Here is a 23,602-nt window from a genome sequence, read left to right as displayed (position 1 = left end):
CAAGTATAAATAAACACTTATTTATAAGATATTTTATAAATTTACTTAAATCCGCCAAGCCCGACTAGGCGCCCGTCTAAGTTTCGCCTAACCGCCTAGGCATTAAACCCCTGCCTACCACCCGGCTAGTGTTTAAAATCTTTTAGAATCTTGAAATTAATCAATTATTTTTAATATTGGGTGTGGTGTAGTGTGCTAAAGTCGTATTAGGGGAAGGGGATAAGTGGGATAGATGGGACCGTGGGATGAGGGTAGACTAATTCAAACACTTAGCCTCGTTTGGCAACTCAGATTGTAGTGATTATTTCAGTCGGATAGGATAATCTGTCATCGGATAGTACTGACTATTTAGTCGGGCGTACTGACTATTTAATCGGGCGTTTGGTGCAGTACCAGATTAAAAAACATTTTTTTATTTATTTTAAATAATGTCTATATATACTTTTTAACATAATTAACAAATTAAAGAGCATCGATCAGATCTGCTCTCAGTTAAAAAAAAATAAAAACTCAATTCATCTTGGACTTGTTTTTGTCCGTAATTCTTCCTCCTATTAATAAAAGTTGCTACTGTACAAAGAATCAAAGATTATCATCTTCATTTACTTCCTCAAAAGGAGATTGAAGAACATTTATGGCACCGAGTTTCCCAATTTAAAACCAAATTTGGTATTAGAGCCCGTTGATTTGATTGGAAAAAACTAAAAACCACCACCTCTGATCCAGACGAAAACGTTCCCACCATGGATGTTTGCCATGAGCATTTGCAAATGCAGGTCGACATCCTGTTCCTCGATTAGCCACAATTCCAACTTATTCCACCACCCAATCCCCATCCCTATCCCCATCAACCATATACAATCGCACACCCCAAACTCTTGTTCTTTCTTTGTCGAGAGAGAGAATGAATACTGTTTGAGAAGATTGATTGGGAAAAGGATGGAGTATTCAACAAGAGAAAGATGGAAAAAGAGCCAACTTGATTTTGTTTCCAGCGACCTGACTAATAATACCAACGATTTGGAGTGTATAAGTTATCCGGCGTGCATTGTATAAAATAGGCGGAGACGCATAAATAATTCAATACTAATTTAATACGAAATGACACCAAACATCGGATAGTATTAAATAGTACTATCCGATATCTAATACGGCATGCCAAACGAGACCTTATGTAAGCTGGAAATGGATCATCTCCAGATCCCTTCCACCTAATCCATCAAATCCAACAATCAGACTGTTGAATTTGATCCAACTATTAAAGTTATTATAATTTTAAATGGGATCCTTTGTTTGTAATCATTGGATCAAATTTCAAGAGTCCGGATTTGTTGGTTTGGTGGATTAGGTGGAAGGGATCTGGAAAGATCCCTTTCCATGTAAGCTCAATAAAATTGGACCCAACTGAAGTCAATCAAACGTTACAAATATTTCAAAAGTGCTTGTTCTAACTTTTGGCTTCAGGCTAAAGTGCTTGGGAAATAAGTCACTTTGTTGCTTCTTAGTCGCCTATCATCAGTTGACTGTCACTAAAGAGGGAACTTCCGACGACTTCTAAAGTTTTCAAAGAAAACAGAACCACAGAAACACATGTAGAATAATCCTCTAATTTTTTTTCCCTATTATTTGAATCTATATCCTCTCTGAATCTCTGTGTCTGGATCCCAAGAACAAGGAAATCCAAGTCGTTGCAAAAAACGATTCGCACCCTTAGTTTGTGTGAAGTGGACAAGTGAAATAGGCTAATGGGAGCCGCAACATTTAAAATAAGTCTTCTGGATCTCCTGATCCTTAACTGCAGACACAGAAATCTGAAAAAGATCTCAATTCCTATCACTTAACTTCATATAAACAAATGATTTACAATTTACATCAAAATCCACACAAATTAATATTGGTAATGGTGCAACAATTTGCTCATTCATCAAGCCAGTCCAGATCCAAATGTTTCTCCACCACCTGAATATGAAGCTCTGGCAATGCCTTCTCTGCGTCTCTCCACATCCAAGAAACATCCTCGTCGCACACTACACGTCGCAGAGACTGTAACGTTGCAGTGGATTTCGGTAGATTGCTAATTTGTGAACATTCCCTCATGTCAATCTTTTCCAAACTTGCTAGCTTACCAATGTCCATGGGAAGGCATCTCAAATTTACACACTGGGAAATGTCAATGTACTTCAAGCGAAGTAACTCGCAAATGCTGGCCGGAAGCGTCTTCAGTGCCGGACACGCATATAGCCTCAGGATCTGTAGAGACTGCAGCTTTCCCAAATCAGCTGGGAGCTGGTATAGGCTGTGGCAGTTGGTTATGCTCAAGTTCTTGAGCAAAGGCATTGCGCATATGCCCGAAGGCAGCCGGAATAAGTCATCGCAATGATCGATTGTGAGCTCTGTCAGCCGAGGAAAGGTGGATTGATCAAGGCTATTACTGATCTTGCATAGGATTATGTAGATTTTCCTCAGATTTTTCAGGGGGATGGTAGATAATTGAGGGACGGATACTTTTTCGAGCCAGAGGCTTCTCAAGTTGGATAAATTTGAGAAGACTGAAAAGCCATTTAGGATGGCATTTGATGTACTTTAATTCTGATTATCAATTCAATGCCCTCAACTTTGGCATGTTTTGAATAAAAGGAGGCAAAAGGTACTCGTCGTCGGATGAAAAATTCAAAATCAGCATTTCACATTTGGAAACTCCATCTGGAACCAATCTTGTTGGAGTAAATATGTTTTTATTTAAAATATATTTATATTTTGGTTTATCACAAACATTAAATATAAAACGTAAACTGTTATTAAAGATGGGATTCCAAGATCAAGTCTATATACATAACTTTGTCTGTTGTGATTTGTACGGTTTGGTCTTGTCCGTTTTTGAATCTTCTTTTTAATTTCCTACGGTTTTGAATCCTCATAATAATTCCCTTGATTTTTGATCATTTAGCACCCCCAACGTCTATTTTCTTTTATATATATATACAGAAGATAGAAAAAATTGAAATTGAAGTCATGCGATTTGCAAAAAGTAAATAAGGAAAAATTAGAAGTTTTACATAGATTGATAGCAACATATCGAAAGGGTGCAAATTTGAAGGTTCTTCCATTGTGCAAGGAAGAACCTTATCAGAAGAAGGTTCTGGGCTATTTTATCCTAGGGACAACGTGGTGTTTGTGAACTGCTTGGACACTTTGGGCAGAGCCGCGAAACGTCTTAAAGAGAACGACTTAGTCCTCGACTCATCCCAAGAATCATTTATCACTCAAGGCTTCTATTTTTTTTTTGGGTAACTTCATTCCTTTCTATTTCAGTTTACAACAATTTTAAGACTCATTCAATCTACCATGCATTATAAGGCAAACTCTACTTCTCAGGCAAATATTGTTGAAGGGCAACTGATTGCAATGATATCAGAAATCAACGTAATTGATGGATCCGAGGGATGGTGGGTGGACAATGGTGCTTCTCGCCATGTTTGCTATGATCTTTCCTTATTCAAGACCTATTACGTGGCTCAGGGAAGAAAGGTGTTGGTGGTGATTCGCTTTCAACTGATGTTGCTGGTACTGGAGAGGTGGAGTTGAAGTTGACCTCTGGAAAAACCATGACACTGAAAGATGTGATGCACACTCCAGCAATAAGGAAGAATCTAGTCTCATATTTTCTTCTTAACAAGGCTGGATTTACTCAAACGTTTGAAGCAGATACGTATACTCTTACTAAAAATGGAGTTTTTGTGGGAAAGGGATATGCTACTGATAAAATGTTTAAATTGAATGTTGATAAAATGTCTACTTTTGCTTACATGTTGTCTTCTTTTAATATTTGGCATGCTCGACTTTGTCATATTAACAAACGCTTGGTTAAGAACATGAGTAACTTAGGTTTTTTACCCAACTTATCATTGAATGATTTTGAAAAATGTCAATATTGTAGTCAAGCTAAAATCACTAGAACTTCACATAAATCTATCAATAGAGAATCTGAGCCACTTGACTTAATTCATTCCGATATATGCAAATTTAATAGAGTGTTAACTAGAAATGGAAAACGTTATTTTATTGATTGTTCAAATTACTGTTTTGTCTATCTTATGAAAAGTAAAAGTGAAGCTTTTGACATGTTCAAAACTTTCTTGACTGAAGTTGAAAATCAATTTAATCGTAAGATTGAAAGATTTCGTAGTGATAGAGGACAAGAATATGAATCCACTAAATTTGTTAATTTGTTTAAGTCTAATGGAATTATTCATGAAACTACTGCTCCTTATTCTCCTGAAATGAATGGTAAAGCGGAAAGAAAAAATTGAACTCTTTGTGAATTGACTGTTGTTACTTTACTTAGTTCTGGAGCTGCTTCTTATTGGTGGGGTGAAATTGTGTTGAATGTATGTTATGTGTTAAATAGAATTCCTAACTCAAAAACGAATATTTCTCCTTATGAAATTTGGAAAAAGAAGAAGCCAAATGTGTTGTATTTCAGAGCTTGGGGTTGTTTAGCTTATGTTTGTAAACCTGATCCAAAAAGATCGAAATTGGCTAGTAGAGCATATGAATGGGTTTTTATTGGTTATGCATGTAATATCAAAGCATATAGATTTTATGATTTGAAAAACATGTCATAATTGAGTCACTTAATGCTAATTTTTATGAGAATAAATTTCCTTTTAATCTTAGAAATAGTGGGGGTTCTAATTCTTCTAAAAGTTATGAACCTACTCGCATAGAACATAGTCAATCTGCATTAGAACCTAGGAAAAGTGAAAGAGCTCGAATAGCTAAAGATTTTGGAGCTGATTTCCATGTATATAACTTACAAGAAGATCCTAATACAATTCAAGAAGCTTTAACTTCTTTAGATGCAGATTTATGGCAATAAGCTATAAATGATGAAATGGACTCCCTGGAGTCAAATCAAACTTGGCACTTGGTGGATCTTCCACCCAGTTGCAAAAAAATAGGTTGCAAATGGATTCTTAAAAGAAAATTAAAACCAGACGGATCAGTTGAGAAATTTAAAGCCCAACTTTTGCCAAAGGCTATAGACAAAGAGAAAATATTAATTTCTGTGATACTTATTCACCTGTGACTAGAATAACATCTATTCGTGTATTGTTTGCTTTAGCTTCTATTCATAATCTTGTTGTGCACCAAATGGATGTTAAAACAGCTTTCTTAAATGGTAAATTAGAGGAAGAAATATATATGGATCAACCGTAAGGTTTTATTATTCCAGGACAAGAAAATAAAGTTTGCAAGTTAGATTAAGTCACTTTATGGATTGAAACAGGTTCCTAAACAATGGCATGCAAAATTTGATAGTTTGGTTACTTCGAATGGTTTTAAAATAAATAAAAGTGATAAATGCATCTATTATAAGTCTGAAAGTAATATATGCACTATACTATGCCTATATGTGGATGATTTGCTTATGTGCTAATTTTGATATGAAAGACTTAGGTGAAGCTAGTGTAATACTTGGTTTGAAAATAACTAGGTCCGAACATGGGTTTTCTTTAGATCAATCTCACTACATAGAAATTTTTTTAAAAAAGTATAATTATTTTGATTGTCAGCATGTTAAACAATCTGAGTATGCGAGTATTATTGGTAGCCTTCGTTATGCTACTGATTGCACTAGGCCTGATATATCTTATGCCATATGAGTTTTATGCAGGTTTACTAGCAGACCTAGTTTGGAGCATTGGCATGCTATAGAGAGGCTTATGAGATACCTTAAAAGAACGATGAATTTTAGATTACACTATGAGAAGTTTCCCGCTGGCCTAGAAGGTTACAACGACGCTGATTGGAATACTCTTTCAGATGACTCTAAAGCCACTAGTGGATATATTTTTAGTATTGGTGGTGGGGCTGTGTCATGGAAGTCTAAGAAACAGACTATCTTGGCTCAGTCTACTATGGAGTCAGAATTAATAGCGCTAGCTATGGCAAGCGAAGAAGCAGGATGGTTGAGAAACTTACTATTAGATACCCCTTTATGGGAGAAACCGATTCCAGCAATTTTGATCCATTGTGATAGCACATCGGCAATAGCTAAAGTGCAAAACCGTAATTATAACGAGAAAAGGCGACAGATATGTCGTAAGCACAACATTGTAAGAGATTACCTCTCTAATGGAGCTGTAAGAGTGGATCATAAACGGTATGAAGAAAACTTAGCTGATCCTTTGATGAAAGGACTAGCAGGAGAAAAGGTTTGGAAAACCTCGAAAGGTATGGGACTAAAGCCCATAGAAAATTGAGCAATTTGCGATAGCAACCCAACCTATAGACTGGAAATCCCAAGAAATAGGTTCAAAGGGTAATAACGAGTCACAAATGATATGAGTGAAGTCTTGCTAATTTTAATTTGGAATATTATTCCTTGTCTATCCTTAAGCAGCATGACATCCTAAAGCGTTTTTAGGTTGAGATTTTTTTTTCTTTTAGTAAGGTCTATACTCTATGTTGAGTGGGATATCTAGCTGCAGGAATATCCTTGATAGTCTTACCTATGTGAATGTGGAAGTGAGGCCGCTTCCTATGAAATCTTGGGCAAGTTTATAGAGCATTCACTATACTGGGATACAAGCACATGGCCGTAATGTACTAGCTTTGCAAACTTCACCTTAATAAAGTTATGTGTATAATGTTGTCAGAAATAGAGTTCAAAATTGTAAGTTACTCTAGTATAATTTGGATGACTAACACTATGTATAGGTTCAAGTTGAGAAACACCTTTACTTATGCATAGCTTAATAATATGTTGCTTAAACAAAAACAAGTGGGGATTGTTGGAGTAAATATGTTTTTATTTAAAATATATTTATATTTTGGTTTATTACAAACATTAAATATAAAACGTAAGCTGTTATTAAAGATGGGATTCCAAGATCAAGTCTATATACATAACTTTGTCCGTTGTGATTTGTATGGTTTGGTCTTGTCCCTTTTTCAATCTTCTTTTTAATTTCCTACGGTTTTGAATCCTCATAATAATTCCCTTGATTTCTGATCATTTAGCAACCCCAACGTCTATTTTCTTATATATATATATATATATATATATTTAGATACAGAAGATAGAAAAAATTGAAATTGAAGTCATGCGATTTGCAAAAAGTAAATAAGGAAAAATTAGAAGTTTTACATAGATTGATAGCAACATATCGAAAGGGTGCAAGTTTGAAGGTTCTTCCATTGTGCAAGGAAGAACCTTATCAGAATAAGGTTCTGGGTTGTTTTAACCTGGGTACGACGTGGTGTTTGTGAACTGCTTGCACACTTTGGGCAAAGCCGCAAAACGTCTTAAAGAGAGCGACTTAGTCCGCGACTCATCCCACGAATTATTCACCACTCAAGGCTTCTATTTTTTTTTCGGGTAACTTCGTTCCTTTCTATTTTAGTTTACAACACATCTCTTTCATTTCACCTGCATTATCGAGTGATGAATTGGTTTAAATCAGCACGAAAGTGTAAACATAATGACTAACCTCATAATCAATAAATGCAATTACTGAGACACGTTAATACTAGTATGAACTGATACAATCTTCGCATGAAATGGCTGATCTGAATCCCTCTCCCATTCTCTTGGAAGTTCAGTCTCTCTTCTTGGCATAAGCAATCGACTGCGTTCGTTCACGCTGCCATCATTGCTCAAATGAAGAGCAAGGTCCCTCAGCACATCATATTGTGTAACAGATATGTCATAGTAACTGCTATATATGTCTCCATCTCTGCAACATTAATATAAACAAAGGGTTCAAAACAGAAACTAATCACACTCAAGTAAAAGAAATCAAGTACCGAACTTTAAGCATTGTACCTTGCATCTTTCACCAGGGTAAGGAGATTTTTGTTCGAAAGCTCGACAAGAATAGCAAACGCTTCTTCTTCATCGATGCCATGTATTTCAACCCACATATTGGTAAGGACATCAAGAGGGATCTTCTTGTCTTCTGGAAACGAGCCCAAATCCAAGAAATATGACTTAGCTTTTTTGGATAAGCAGTCGAGACTCGTTGCCATACGTATAAGTAGAATGTTCTCATGGGAGACACAAAAAGCTTCCCCTTTCGGCAACTTGCTCCTTTCATTTTCCCAACACAATTCAGGCTGGTCCTTCAATGAAGCTCCAATCACTTTGAGAGCCCAAGGAAGCCGCTTGCACTCGTTAACAATCTAAAGTTCGAGAAAACAATCAGTTACCGATCTCAAGAAACACAAAATAACCCATTTTGATTAGCTGAAAATGGAGATTGGAGACTTATGACTATGTTTACCAGTAGACTTATGACTTATAGAATCACTTTCTAGAGCCTCTCAAAGAAGCAATTGTATTCTAGCAAAAGCGCTTCTGTGCGGAAAGAATTGCAAACGGGCACTAAGATAGTACCTGCTTGACCAAATTTTTATCAGCAGCAGGAGGAATCGACTTTTGGCCAAAAGCAGAGTGACAAAACAGAGAGTGCTTCTTCTTCCCTCAACAGCTCAGAGTGACAAAACAAAGAGAGTGCTTCTTCTTCACTCAACAGCTCAACATCATAAGTGGCATCGAGAACGTTTTGGAATTTGAAACGTGAGACCACTAGAAACTTGCAGCCCGGGATCTTAAAGAGCAGCGGCTCAAGCACTGCCAGTGACTTCACTGTTGAGAGTTGTCCCACATCGGTGAGGGACAAGGTTTGCTATGTGCTTATATGGTCTTGGCCTACTCCCCATATTCCCAACTGGTTTTATGGTGAAACCTCAATTTCATCACACACATCATCCAAAACCACCAGAGTTTTCGTTATGGTTATTCATTCATATTGCAAGTTCCACTGGGGAAGCACAGAATTGGGACTGAGAATTTGGTTCCCCATGATAGCATCTGCTCCTTGCGACCACACATCATCCATTCATATTACGGTTATCCATTCATACGGTTATCTCAAGAGTGATGCTTGAAGCCTCAACCTGACATTCTTCTTCGTTATCATTTTCTAAACCGTCATTTTCTTCTCCATCAGATTTTTTAGTCCAATCGTTATCGTGCCAGTGGTTTGTGTAGTCGGTCTTGGTCTTTTTGCACGGGGCTTTCCAGTTGTAATGTATCTGACAAAACACTCCATTTCTCTCATCACATTCATAAGGATATTATCAAAACATTGATCTCTCTCTTATGTTCTGCACAGCTCGCTAACTGCGTGGAAACTGGTCTGCCTATGCTGATCCTGCTCGTCAGTTCTCAACAGGTAAATTTTATCCGATCTGCCACTTTTTGTTCTTAGAATAAATGTTCTAAGATTAACATGATAATAATGTTTGGGCAGTATCTGAGGTGTGCTCTTCCTAGAGCCCATAACATACTCGAGAGGTTTGCTTTGCTTCTCTGCATTGGGCTTGTATGGTGGCTGGTGCTTATAACAATGCTAAACAGCAGACTAAATAAAATTGCCGTGCAGATCGCTCTTACCTTATAGCATCTGCTCCTTCCTTGGTATGTACATGTATCGGGGTCTCTCTTCTTGCGTAATAAAGTTAATAAATTCCCTTCAGAAGAATTTTTCTTTTTCATAACACTTGTTATGGCTGTTTGAAATGAAGGATTAGATTCCCGTATCCGTTTCAGTGGGGTAAACGCATATTCCGAGCGAGCCATGTCTTTGGAATGATGGGAGCAGCAATTGTTACGTCTGCAGAGGTCTAATACTGGTTCTATACACTTTTTTATGCACTTTGAAAATTTCGTAATTGATATTGATTTTCGTATCTTAAATATGATTCTATGCTTAATCCTTGATAAAGTAAATAATATGTTTTGTTGCAGTCAACTGAAGCGTATTTTGCGGCAGCACGGCTTTCAGGTGCTACTCCCCCTCCACCAAGTGTAGCGAGCCAGAGTACTGGCTTGCAAGTAAGTAACTAACCTGAAGACGCCATGGATGAAAGCTTGGTGCTCAAAGAGTCTTCTACGTTGTACTGATTCTCAGCAATCAAATCGTATGGGGAGTTTGTGAATATTGCGTGTATCAGCAAACGCAGAGACCTTCACTTATATAGGCATGTTAACCTAATTGGCTTAGCCCATCATTGAGACCTAATAGGTAACTGAATATGTCTACATCTCCTTAACCAATCAGGATTAGGAACCCCTTCAGCAAGAATAACAACTTAATATTACATTCCTTTTGCAACCGGTAAAGTCCAAGTTAATTCCCTAATCCTAACTTGATCCTCAAGTAACTTACAATGATTGTGAGACCACAAAACCTTGTGAGAACCAGATTTTACTCCAACAGTGTAGTGAGCCAGAGTATTGGCTTGCGGGTGATTGCAAATTGTTATGTGCTTCGTGTTGTCTCCCTTGATGTCTCCCTTCTTCAACTGCTTGATACATGCTTTATTTTCTTCAAACATCGTCGTAGGAAGGTCAACAACTAATGTAAGACCATTAATGCTTCGAATATGTTCCATAACTTCTCTCATCCAAAAGCGCTCACACGATGCTTCATGCATAGTGAGAATCTCAGCATGGTTTGACGAAGTCGCAACTAGCGTTTGCTTGGTAAACCTCCAAGATATAGTGGTGTCTTTAACAGTAAAGACATAGCCCATTTGAGAACGTACTCTATGTGGGTTAGACAAATATCTAGCATCTGCGTAACCAACAAGGCGATAATCAATCTGAGGACCATAAGTGACGACAACACTTGGAGATTCGCAGGTATAGAACAAGCCCAAATCCATAGTACCCTTGAGGTAATGGAAAATGTCTTTAACACCATTCCAGTGCCTGCATAGGTCCAAACACTTTACGTTTCGCGAGAGAATCGAGTTCGACCTAAATTGCTTGTTTTTAATTTAACCAATCTGTTCTACGTCGACATTCATCGACGGAACGTGGTTCAATATCATCGCTAAGCATAATGTCAATAGATATTAAGTACGAGAATGCGTTGTCGACAATCATCTCATTCCTATTCCAAACCTCATCCAATATTGCGTGGTGGACCAAAATCTTGTGATTCTCGAGAGGCCAGCATGTTTCGTCTAAAGCATCATAGTAATCTAGAATAACCTCATGCGTTGGAACAGATGAGTGAGCGATGGTTGGATTCAAACTAGGGTCACTAGTTGGTGTCATTTTCCTCTTTTAGGGTTGTGAATCCTTTAAACCAAGGGGTCTGCCACGCTTCAGGGTCAGAGCAAATAATTAGCTAGCCGTCAATGTACCTTGCCACGTGGAAGGTGCGGCCTCCCCACCTTTGAGGACAGTCCGACCTTCCCAGACGGGCTATGGATGTACGTGGGGTACATCTATCCTTGCAGGTGTGTTTGTAGCGGGTATATGTGATCTTGTTACTGTTACTAAATCATTAAAAGCAACTGGCATGCTCTGAGCAATGCTCTAAAAATATATAATTCATCGCACCTCAGTTTCAGACTGGGCAGAGTGGGGATCTAAACGAGACATAGTGGGAGCATACCACGACAATTCACGGCGTTCTACGGGAACGTTAGCATACTTATCTCTCCCTAACAACAGGAAGACTGTCTCATCAAAGTGACAATCCGTAAAACATGCGGTAAAGAGATCTCATGTCAAGGGTTCTAAGTACCAAACAATTGATGGCGAATCATAACTGACATAGATTTCCATTTTTCTCTGAGGACCTATTTTGGTACGTAGTAGTGGCGCTATTGACACATAAATGGCGCACGCAAACACCCGTAAATGCAAGATGCCAGGCTCGTATCCAGTGACCAATTGTAACGGTGAATATGGTTGAGTAGCAGTGGGCCTCAAGCAGACCAACATAGCTGTGTGCAACATTGCATAGCCCCAAGCAAATATCGGCAGTTTGGTTCGCATAACCAAAGTCTGAGCTATCAATTAAAGGCGCTTTATGAAAGCTTTTGCCAGGCCATTTTAGGTGTGAACATGGGGCACCGAATATTCCACATCAATCCTTACTGATATGCAATAATCATCAAAAGTCTGTGACATAAACTCTCCAGTGTTATCCAGTCGAATCGACATAATCGAATAATCAGGGTGGTGAGCCCTTAGCTTAATGATTTAAGCTAAGAGTTTGGCAACAAGCAAATATTTGAAGATCGTGTCGATGCATCAACCAACACCATATCATATTTAAATGGTCCGTAGGTTGGTTGGATGGGTCCACAAATGTCCTCTTGAATCCTCTGAAGAAACTTAGGGGAGGTCATGAATAATCTTTGTATAGGAAGGTCGAGTATTCAACTTCCCTAAAGAACATGCTTTGCATGGTGGAAGTCCAACATAGGGATGTAACTTATGCCCGTGTGAAAATTTGAGGATACGGTGCATCATATCACGTTCAGGATGTCCCAAACCATTATGTCAAAGCAACAAAGTGTCTTAGAACTCAGGCATAGGGTTGCCTACACTGTGGGCTTCTATGCCGCGAATGGTTGTGATGTACAACCCACTCGGAAAACGTTCCAACTTCTGGTGAATATACTTCTAGCCATATTCATACGAAGTGATACAAAGAAATTCAAAACCATGATCTTTAGTGGTTTCAAGATGATATTGATTATCTCGAATGTCTCTAAAACTCAGCAACATTCTTCCGGAACGTGGAGAATAGAGTGCATCCTTAATGATCAAGATTGTACCATTAGACAACATGATACGTGACTTTCCGTATCCTTCAATCATGTTCGATGGGTTTGAAAGAGTTGTTAAATGAGCTTTCTTGGGTATTAAGTTAGTAAAATAGCGTCGTTCACGCAAGATGGTGTGCGTGGTTGCACTATCTGCCAGACAACTAACTTCCCCACTAGACATATCTAGAAATAAATTGGTTGAATCGGTCACATGCATAAATAGAAGTCCATTCATTCAATTAAACAATTCGAGAAAATAATATCCATTCAAATAACAATCCATAATTCAAAACAAACCAAAACCAAACAAATTATTCCAAATACTTAGAAAAATTGTTCAAAATTAAACCATAAACCTAGAAAATAGGGGGGTAGGGTCGGCCACTCCTAGTGGGTTTGGCCCCTAGGGGTAAATACCGTAAAAACAAGTCTAATTTAGTCATCCATAGAAGCTGACGCCTCCTGAAAATCTGATATCTCTATTGATGTAGTTGCATTTGCCGGATGATCCACATGTGCAAAATTAGACTCACGACGGGAATGATACTTGGTAATAGCCTCAGGGGAAGCTCGGCAGACGCGTGACCAATGATCCTTTGATCCACAGCGATAGCACATGTCCAGTTCAGTAGAAGCATTGTGAACGAGAGCTTTGCCCTTGTTATTGAAGTTTGGGACCTTAGGGGCGAGCGGTGTACTCTACTAGGTCACAATTCTTCCCTTAGGTGCGGCACTTTGTTAACCTTAGCCAGTGGTGGGGCTTGTCAGCCGGTGCCACGGCCACGACGATTCTTTCATCATTTATGGCTGCTAGAATTAATCGCATGCGCTTCAGGTGCGACGTTCGAGCTAGTAAGTCAAGATTGATGATTCTTCATCCAAAGCTGGTTCTACTTTTCAGCGAGAAGTAAAACAGAGAAAAGCTTGGTGAATTTTTATGCCCTATATTATTGCTGCAGGACAATATTGGTGACATAGAAGGTTGAAAAGGTCTTCTCCAAGGGATCTGATTCTGTTAGTTCCACTTTGTAGAATTTCAACAGTGAACGGATTCTACAAACTTCAGAGTTGTATTCATTTGCGGACTTAAAGTCCTGGAAGCGAAGATGCTGCCAGTCATGTCTTACTTCAGGCAAGTATATGTCTTTCTGGTGATCAAAACAGTCAGCCAGAGCAAGCTAGATGATGCATGGGTCCCCCTCAGCGAGATACTCAGTCTGCAACGCATCATGGATGTGTCTTCGAATGAAGATCATTGTAGTAACCTTATGAGCTTCATCAACATGTTTATCGGCGATAGGTGTCTCGATAGTGGCTTTAATACCCTTTGCAGTTAAATGGAGCTTCACGTCTTAAACCTACTTTAGATAGTTTCTTCCAGAGACTTCTAGAGCGGAGAAATCAAGCTTGTTCAAGTTCGACATGTCCCTAAAATGAAAGGAAAAAAACATGATTAGTCATATGGTAAGCCATAGACATATATCGTAGAACATATAGGTTCTATAGACATGTATTGGTTTAATTTATGCAGGAAAACTATAGGTTTCATGTCGTATGTTTTGAATGAAAACTTCGGGTTTCAAAGGCATTAAATTTGAAACTACAGGTTCAATTTAGTTTTATGAACAATTAGTTCATAATGAGAGGTTCCTGCAAGAAACATAAAATGCATATACTAATTTGAATATAATGGATTTGAGGTTATTCGGGAACTCAAGTGTGAGAGTTTCGTTACTATGAAAGTATGTTACGGTTCAAAGTATAAAAATAAATTATTGAATCGTTAATGTCCAAAAGTGATATTCAGGTCAGTAATTTTGGATTCATTATCAGATTAATGGATTGCAGGTCACTTTTAATTAATTCAATAAATCGGACCATACGGGGTCGATTGTAGAAGGTAAATAATATTAAAATAATATTATTGGGTCGAAAATATAACCCCAAACATAATTGGGCTCGGGTTGGGTGCCTTGAGTAAAAGGCATGGCCCAAAATGGCCTCGGGTTGGCTGCAGGAAAGCAGCCCATGGTGGCTGCAGGGCACGGGCTTGGGTGGGGTGGCACGGGGACAAGCCCAGCTCACGCTGGCTTGTGGGCTAGCACACGGGGAGGCCTGGCGAAAGTTGGGGCCTTGGTCTTTGGCACGAGAAGCCCAGCCGCATGGCTGGCTTCAGTTGTTGTGGGCTGCTGGGCTGGGCAACACAAAACCTAGCAACCTTAAAGGTTGCGGTGTGCGGGGGGAAAAACCCAACCAATATGGGCTGGTTGGATGTGTGGGCCATGGTGGAAATGAGTGAAGGGATTCAGGCCAATCAAATTAACCCCAGGCCGAGGCCTAGTTTCAGCTTGCATAGTGATGGTGCGGTGGGTGTGTCGCACCATATCCAATTCCCTTTTCTCGCTTTTTTTTTCTCGAAATCCCATAGGGTTTAGAAAACCTTAAATTGCTTATAATTTAATTTTATACATTGACTCACAAATTCCACATAGCAATTTAATTGTGTGATGCATGAAACAAATATATATATATATATATACACACAATATATATTTATATATATTGAAAGGAAAACATAAATATGGGGAATATTTTCATGCTTCGTGGACGTTTCAAATATCTTCTTTTATTTTAAGCGTACCTGATTAGCAGAAATAAGCCTTTGAATTTTGTAGAAGATAACCTCCTCCTATGATCAGTCAAATTCCTCAGCTTTTGATTGAATGATCTAGGGTTTAGAGAGAGAGGGGGCCAGCTATGGTTAGAGAGAAGAGAGAGTGATTTAATTGTGAGGTGTGTTTAATTCATCACATTGCGCCTTTATTTATGTAGTAGGATATGTAAAAACATCTCCCTTTAGGATTACAATATTTAATAGGTAATCTACTTCTGATAGGAATATAAAATACTTTTCTATATTTCTTAGGATTTACACAATCACATTCCTATTATAAATATGACTGCAACAGTAACCTGAATTTGCCCAAAAATATATAATATATACATACATTCATGATCCACGTAGTCTTAAGACCTAAAGTGCGAACGCCCCAAAGATGGACTATGACCGAAAACTTAGCCTGTAAATTGACTGGCAACTCACTTGGTTTGGTGGAGGTCTCTATCTCTCGTGGACCCACACACGTTTTCTCTCCATTTCCTCAATACGTGTTTGCCTAATTTTGGAGATAATGGACCCTGATCATATATATTAACACATAATCATCCCTTGGCAATTAGATTTATTCAATTTTTATATGTACATGTTGACGGTTTTAACGACTGTTTTGGACTTGTCGTACAAATTCACTCAAACCAAAGAGTTTACATATTTAACAACGATTGGACCAGTAAAATGACATTTTTGTTGCTCGGTACAATAAAAAAATAGTTAAATAATTTTTATATTATGTAAATTTTAACAACAATGATTTAAAAAATGAACGGCTGTGATTAAGTTAATCCACAAGCTTAAATTAATCTATTATTTTTCATTTTGGGAAGTGTGCTAACGTCGTATTAGGCGGAGGGGATAAGGGTAGACTAACGAAAACACTGATGTAAGCTCAATAAAATTGGACCAGCTGAAGTCAATCAGACGTTACAAATAATTCAAAAGTGCTTGTCCTAACGTTACAAATATCATCAGCTGATTGTCCTTAAAAGAAAGCACCTCCAACGACTTCTGAAGTCTTCAAAGAAAACAGAACCACAGAAACATCACATGTAGAATTATCCTCTACTTTTATCCTATTATTTGAATTGACATTTTTATGTTCGAAGTTTAAGGACTAAGAAATCCGAGCGGTTGAAAAGAGATTCGGACTCTTAGTTTATGTTAGGTGAACTAGTATGATGAACTAATGGAGACCGTATGGTTTAAAATGAGTAGTCCAGACTCCGAAACTCCAAACACAAAGATCCAGAGAGGATCTCAATTCCTATTATTTAACTTCATACGAACAAATTATTTACAATTTCCATCAAAGTTTATACAAATTAACATTGACCAATGGTACAACAATTTGCTCATTCATCGAGCCAGTCCAGATCGAAATGTTTCTCCACCACCTGAACATGCAGCTCCGGCAATGCCTTCTCTGCATCTCTCCATATCCAAGAAATATCCTCGTCGCACACTACACGGCGCAGAGACTGTAACGCTGCAGCGGATTTCGGCAGATTGCTAATTTGTGAACATTCCCTCATGTCAATCTTTTTCAAACTTGCTAGCTTACCAATGTCCATGGGTAGGCATCTCAAATTTACACATTGGGAAATGTCAATGTACTTCAAGCGAAGTAGCTCGCAAATGCCGGCCGGAAGCGTCCGCAGTGCCGGACACGCGTATAGCCTTAGGATCTGTAGAGATTGCAGCCTTCCCAAATCAGGTGGGAGCTGGTATAGGCTGTGGCAGTTGGTTACGCTCAAGTTCTCGAGCAAAGGCATTGCGCAAACGCACGGAGGCAGCTGGAATAAGTCATCGCAATGATCGATGGTGAGCTCTGTGAGCCGAGGAAAGGCCGATTGATCAAGGCTATTACTGATCTTGCATAGGATTATATAGATTTTCCTCAGATTTTTCAGGGGGATGGTAGATAATCGAGGGACAAATACTTTTTCGAGCCAGAGGCTTCTCAAGTTGGTTAAGTTTGAGAAGACTGAAAAGCCATTTAGGATGCAATTTGATGTACTGTAATTCATGATTATCAATGCCCTCAACTTTGGCATGTTTTCAATGAAAGGAGGAAGAAGGTACTCGTCGTCCGATGAAAAATTCAAAATCAGCACTTCACATTTGGGAAACTCCATCTGGATCCAGTCCATCTCTTTCATTTCACCTGTATTGTCGAGGGATGAATCGGTTTAAATCAGCACGAAAGATTAAACATAACAAATAAATTCATAATCAATAATGCAATTACTGAGGCATGTTAATACCGGTATGAACTGATACAATCTTCGCGTGAAAGGGCTGATCTGAATCCCTCTCCCATTCTCTTGGAAGTTCAGTCTCTCTTCTTGGCATAAGCAACCGACTGCGTTCGTTCACACTGCCATCATTGCTCAAATGAAGAGCAAGGTCCCTCAGCACATCATGTTGTGTAACAGATATGTCATAGCAACTGCTATATATGTCTCTATCTCTGCAACATTAATATAATCAAAGGGTTCAAAACAGAAACTAATCACACTCAAGTACAAGAAATCAAGTACCGAACTTTAAGCATCGTACCGTGCATCTTTCACTAGGGTGAGGAGATTTTTGTTCGAAAGCTCGACAAGAATAGCAAACGCTTCTTCTTCCTCGATGCCATGTATTTCAACCCACATATTGGTAAGGACATCAAGAGGGATCTTCTTGTCTTCTGGAAAGGCACCCAAATCCAAGAAACATGATTTAACTTTCTTGGATAAGCAGTCGAGACTTGTTGCCATCCGTTGAAGTAGATTGTTCTCATGGGACTCACAAAAAGCTTCCCCTTTTGACAACTTGCTCCTTGCATTTGCCCAACACAATTCAGGCTGGTCCTTCAGTGAAGCTCCAATCACTTTGAGAGCCAAAGGAAGCCGCTTACACTCGTTAACAATCTAAAGTTCAAGAAAACAATCAGTTACCGATGTAAAGAAACACAAAACAACCCATCTTGATTAGCAAAAAATGGAGATTGGAGACTTATGACTACTTTTGGCAGTAGAACATAGAAAGTGATTATGCATTATAGAAGCACTTTCTAGAGGTTTTCAAAGAAGCAATTGTATTCTAGCAAAAGCGCTTATGAGCGGAAAGAATTGCAAACGGGCACTAAGATAGTACCTGCTTGACCAAATTTTTATCAGCAGCAGGAGGAATGGACTTTTGGCCAAAAGCAGAGTGACAAAACAGAGCGAGTGCATCTTCTTCCCTCAACAACTCAACATCATAAGTGGCATCGAGAATGGTTGGGAATTTGAAACGTGAGACCACAAGAAACTTGCAGCCCGGGATCTTAAAGAGCAGCGGCTCAAGCACTGCCAGTGACCACACGTCATCCAAAACCACCAGAGTTTTCGTTGTGGTTATCCATTCATATTGCAAGTTCCATTGGGGAAGCACAGAATTGGGACTGAGAATTTGGTTCCCCATGATGAACTGCACAATCTTGGCCTTCAACTGGTTCACATCTGGAGACTGTGATACTGTCAGGAACAGAATTCTCTCACTGAAATAAGCTGCATTCGAACGGCGATGAACACAAAACAGAGTCAGTGTTTGATTCTAAAGAACTCAAATTCTAGAGAACCCATTAAAGAAAATTCAAGTTCTATAAAACCCATTAAACAACATTCTCAAAAGAAGGAAAACAAAGCAGATTTTTGAAAATTCATCTAAAAACGCTTTTGACAACAATTGGCGAAAAAGCGATTATATCATCTGAAAAGCACTTGAATTTTCAATACGAATTTCAACTTGTTTCTCATAAAATAAAAGCACTTCTAGCAAAATCGATTATGATCACAAGTACGCAATCCGAAAAAGGCACTCAGTTACTTACATCTAACTTGATCATCCTTGCAAAGTTCTCTAGCGAGAGTGGTTTTTCCAGAGCCACCAATCCCACAAATCCCAACGACCCTCAAATCCTCCCTCCCAAAAATCATTCCCTTCACCGTCTTCATCCCCACCCCCAATCCCAACACCACCGAACTGCTCACCTCCCACTTCATCTGCCTTTCCTCCTCCACCCTCCTCACAGCTTCCTCCATCCACCCGCTACCGACACCCCCGCCCCCGCAAGTCCCAATCTTTAAGGTCCCAAGCCGCTGTTCCAGCATCCGGTTCGACCAATCAAGCCGGTCGAACCGCTGATCCATCCCCGCCCTAATGTGGTGGACGTCGGCCAAGATATGGACCTGTAATGGGCCCTGAAGAAATCTGGACACTGTCTTCTCCAAATCCTGCATCTTTTTCGCCAATCGGACGTGCCTGTAAAAGTTCCAGCGCGGTGTCGCGAGGATTTTTTGGACCAGTTCGAGGCCTTTCTGGAGAACTTCAGACATGCGGTCGAGCTGGAATTGCCGTTCGGCCGGTAGCTCGACGCCGGAGTACTTGATTTCTTGGATTATGGGGAGGAGCTGCTCGACTGAGGTTTTGAGTTCCTCGGCGATTCCTCTGCTGTTGCATGACTTGCGGGAGAGGGCGACTAAATTTTTCAGGAGCTCTATCGTGATCTCGCCGACGAAGAAGTCCGTCACTGCCATTGTTGGTGGTGGTGGGAGCTGTGCGACTACGGCAGGTGAAATGGTTTGTCTTGTTATGGATAGCGCGTTTCGACGATGCTTCTCAGTTATGCTCTCTGCCTTCTAAGACTTTCTTTTATATAATTTGTGACATGTTAATTGGTCTACTAACTTTTTTTTTTTTTTCTTTTTCTTTTTGAATACTATTCAACTAACTTTTTAAAGATTGGTTTTTTTCGCCGTATGCCATCACTTTCATTTTACTTTTATTAAAACTAGCATTTGCAAGTGTATGAACAAAGTTTTTTAGAAAATGAGAAGGGGAGTGGGAGAGAGAGAATGTGGAGGGAGTGGGAGGTTTTTGTTTTTGGATTTTTATTTTTTTTATTTTAATATTTGAGGTATTTTAACATCACATGTAGGTGAGTTTTCAATAAAAAACAGTAAAATTTGAACCTGTGAAATTACATTATTGCCCATCATTTTTTTGTGTGATAGAAGACTAATTTGTCTTTTCACCCTCTTTTGGTTGACAAAAAAGATTTTATTAATTAGTAAAGATAAGTTAAATTCCTTAAATTTAATTATTTAATTATCAATAATTATCTCTTCAATGATAAAATTTATTATAAAAATCAAATTTCTTCTTAATTATCTATTTGATTTTTCTTTTTCTTTTTTAAGGAAAACTAATGAAAATAGCTTGAAAACTTTGAGTTTTAACGATAAGGAAAAATTAAAGGGTAAAATGAATAGTACTAGGATTGATTTTTTAGTGTAAAAATGTGGTTTTTCGTTAAAGTGAACAGTGTCAGATCCCGGCCTAGGCCCTCACCACATCTCTGGCTCGACTCCATAGTAGCACGATATTGTCCACTTTGGGCCCCGACCACGCCCCTCACAGTTTTGTTTTTGAGAACTCACACGAGAACTTCCCAATAGGTCATCCATCTTGGGATTGCTCTTGCGCGAACTCACTTAACTTCGGAGTTCATATAGAACCCGAAGTCAGTGAGCTCCCAAAAGGCCTCGTGCTAGGTAGAGATGACAATATACATATAAGGCTTATAGGATCCGTTCCTCTGAGCGATGTGTGATGTTACAATCCACCCCCTATTAAGGACTCGATGTCGGCACATTTTCGGTCAAGGATTGGATCTGATACCAAATTATCACATCTGGACCCGGGCCCCCACCACATCCCGGGCTCGACTCCACCGTAGCACGATATTGTCCGCTTTGGATCCCGACCACGCCCTCACGATTTTGTTTCTGGGAACTCACACGAGAACTTCCCAGTGGGTCACCCATCTTGGGATTGCTATCACACAAACTCACTTAACTTCGGATTTCTTATGGAACCCGAAGCCAGTGAGCTCCTAAAAGGCCTCGTGCTAGGTAGAAATGGGAATATGTAAGATCCTACATCGCCCAAGAGTGAGGATCCTGTAAGCCTTATATGTATATTCTCATCTCTACCTACCACGAGGCCTTTTGGGAGCTCACTCGCTTCGGGTTCCGTAGGAACTCCGAAGTTAAGCGAGTTCGCGCGAGAGCAATCCCAGGATGGGTGACCCACTGAGAAGTTCTCATGTGAATTCCCAAAAACAAAACTATGAGGGCGTGGTCGGGGCTCAAAGTGGACCATATCGTGTTACGGTGGAGTCGAGCCCGGGATTGCTCTTGCGTGAACTCGCTTAACTTCGGAGTTCCTACAGAACCAGAAGTCAATGAGCTCCCAAAAGGCCTCGTGCTATGTAGAGATAAGAATATACATATAAGGCTTACAGGATCCACTCCCATGGGCGATGTGGAATGTTACAATCCACCCCCCTTAGGGGTCCGACATCCTCGTGGGCACACTTCCGGCCAAGGATTGGATCTAATACCAAATTGTCACATCCCGGCTCGGGCCCCCACCACATCCTGGGCTCGATTCCACCGTAGCAAGATATTGTCCGCTTTGGGCCCCGACCATGCTCTCACGATTTTGTTTCTGGTAACTCACACAGGAACTTCCCACTGGGTCATCCATCTTGGGATTGTTCTCGCGCGAACTCGTTTAACTTCGGAATTCCTACAAAACCCGAAGCTAGTGAGCTCCCAAAAGGCTTCGTGCTAGGTAGAGATAAGAGTATACATATAAGGCCTACAGGATCCACTCCCCTAAGCGATATAAGATGTTACAAATAATATCAGGAGCTTTTTGTTAAAGTTCCTTTTTTTTTTTTTTTTTTTTTTTGCTATTTCTTATTCTTCTTCCTGCTTTAAACCCTATTTATAGATTTTATTTTTAATTTTGATAAGCAACCTATATCACATGTTAATTATATTTATCTACCTATATGATAGATTCTTTTTTATAATCGACCTGTCACAGATTGGTGTGTCTTACTTCTAGGTTTATTATGTTTTTCTACCTTTTAGTTGAGTTTCATATCTCGCTTATAAGTATAATACACATTCATATATTTTTTACTTAAGTTAGGATATAATGTTTTGCAAATAGATTTATGTTAGCATATTTTTTTTTTTTTTGTTATAAGATATTAATTAGAATTTTTGGAGTTGGAAAATACATAATATTAGAATATTTTAATTGATTTTTAATACTTTTAGAAAATGTAAAATGAGTATAAAAGAAATAATAACATGTAAATAGATAACTTGACTCACTTCTAAAAATCATCCATGTTTTTTGACCTGGATCTAAAAGGCCCATGTAAAGAACAATAGTAAGTAAGGAAAACTAATGAAAAGAGTTTCAAAACTTTTAATTTCTCCTCCCATCACTTTGTTTTGCAGTAGTCTCCGTCTCCTCCTATCGCTTCGTTTTGCGGCAGTCCCTTCTAACAAATTTCACAGCCGAGTTTCCTCTCTGGCGCGGAAATCAGGTGCGGCGCAATTCAAACGCATTTTTAAAGGCCTTTGTTGAGCAGTACTACGTACATGTTTGATGCCAACCGCGCGGCCATGGCTATTCTATACCAAGAAAGCTCAATGTTGAGCTTCGAAGGTCAGAAGATCCAAGGAAGGCTCTTAGGTATATTTGTTTCAGTACAACATGGAATGTATATTTGATTTGATTTAGCTAATCTGTGATTTGGTTAACCTATACCGTGAAGGCTCAATGTTGAGCCTTGAAGGTCAGAAGATTGAAGGGTCACAAAAGCATCATGGCCAAGCTTACTAGCCTCCCCATCCAGCAGTGCCAGTACTACTTTGATTTTGGCTATGGTTTTAGTGATTTTGGCTTTTGTGATCGAGTTTAGTCGATTCGCTAGAAACTTGATTTTGGTTTTAAAAATAGTCAATGCTTAGTTCACGAAATAATGATAGTACTAGTTTACGAAATAGGGATAGTACGAGTGTTTGGTTTGAAAAATAGTCAGTGCTTAGTTTACAAAATAGTAATAGTACTATTACTTGGTTTAATAAATAGTCTATTTAGTTTACGAAATAGTGATAGTACTAGTATTAGGTTTAAGAAATAACTAGTGTTTAGTTTATAAGGTGTTCGGTTTAAGAAATAGTCGGTGTTTAGTTTACGAAATAGTAATAGTACTAGCGTTTATTTTAAGAAATAATCAGTGTTTAGTTTAAGAAATATTGTTCAGATTAAGACGTAGTCAATGTTCAGTTTAAGAAATAATGTTCGGTTTAAGAAGTAGTCAATGTTTTGTTTAATAAATAGTGACAGTATTAATGTTCTGTTTAATAAATAGTGACTGTATTAATG

At 38.9% G+C, this 23,602-nt stretch overlaps 1 protein-coding gene and 1 pseudogene across 1 annotated transcript; both read right to left on the bottom strand.

Moving 5' to 3' along the window:
- Positions 1-1,671: 1,671 nt before the first annotated feature.
- LOC103949762 lies at positions 1,672-8,906 on the bottom strand (annotated as a pseudogene).
- A 7,643-nt stretch (positions 8,907-16,549) lies between these two features.
- On the bottom strand, positions 16,550-19,899 carry LOC103949635 (putative disease resistance protein At5g47280). Its single transcript, XM_009360740.3, has 5 exons — positions 19,179-19,899; positions 18,461-18,855; positions 17,879-18,234; positions 17,584-17,789; positions 16,550-17,483 (listed from the first exon to the last, which is right to left on the bottom strand). Exons 1-5 carry the CDS (start codon positions 19,882-19,884, stop codon positions 16,672-16,674), a joined length of 2,475 nt encoding a protein of 824 aa, XP_009359015.2. The 5' UTR covers positions 19,885-19,899; the 3' UTR covers positions 16,550-16,671.
- Positions 19,900-23,602: the final 3,703 nt, after the last annotated feature.

The sequence above is a fragment of a genome, unplaced genomic scaffold (genome assembly GCF_019419815.1).
Source record: "Pyrus x bretschneideri cultivar Hongxiangsu unplaced genomic scaffold, Pyrus_bretschneideri_v1 Contig28, whole genome shotgun sequence".
NCBI lineage: Eukaryota > Viridiplantae > Streptophyta > Magnoliopsida > Rosales > Rosaceae > Pyrus > Pyrus x bretschneideri.
This window is presented reverse-complemented; position numbering and strand designations above follow the sequence as displayed.

Bases quoted from the DNA above. Each gene is read 5' to 3' on its own strand.
- LOC103949635 (XM_009360740.3), bottom strand. From the start codon at position 19,884: ATGGCAGTGACGGACTTCTTCGTCGGCGAGATCACGATAGAGCTCCTG. The intron at 18,856-19,178 runs GTAAGTAACTGA...GTTCGAATGCAG, and splicing joins CAAGGATGATCAAGTTAGAT to CTTATTTCAGTGAGAGAATT. The intron at 17,790-17,878 runs GTACGATGCTTA...TTAATGTTGCAG, and splicing joins ACCCTAGTGAAAGATGCACG to AGATAGAGACATATATAGCA.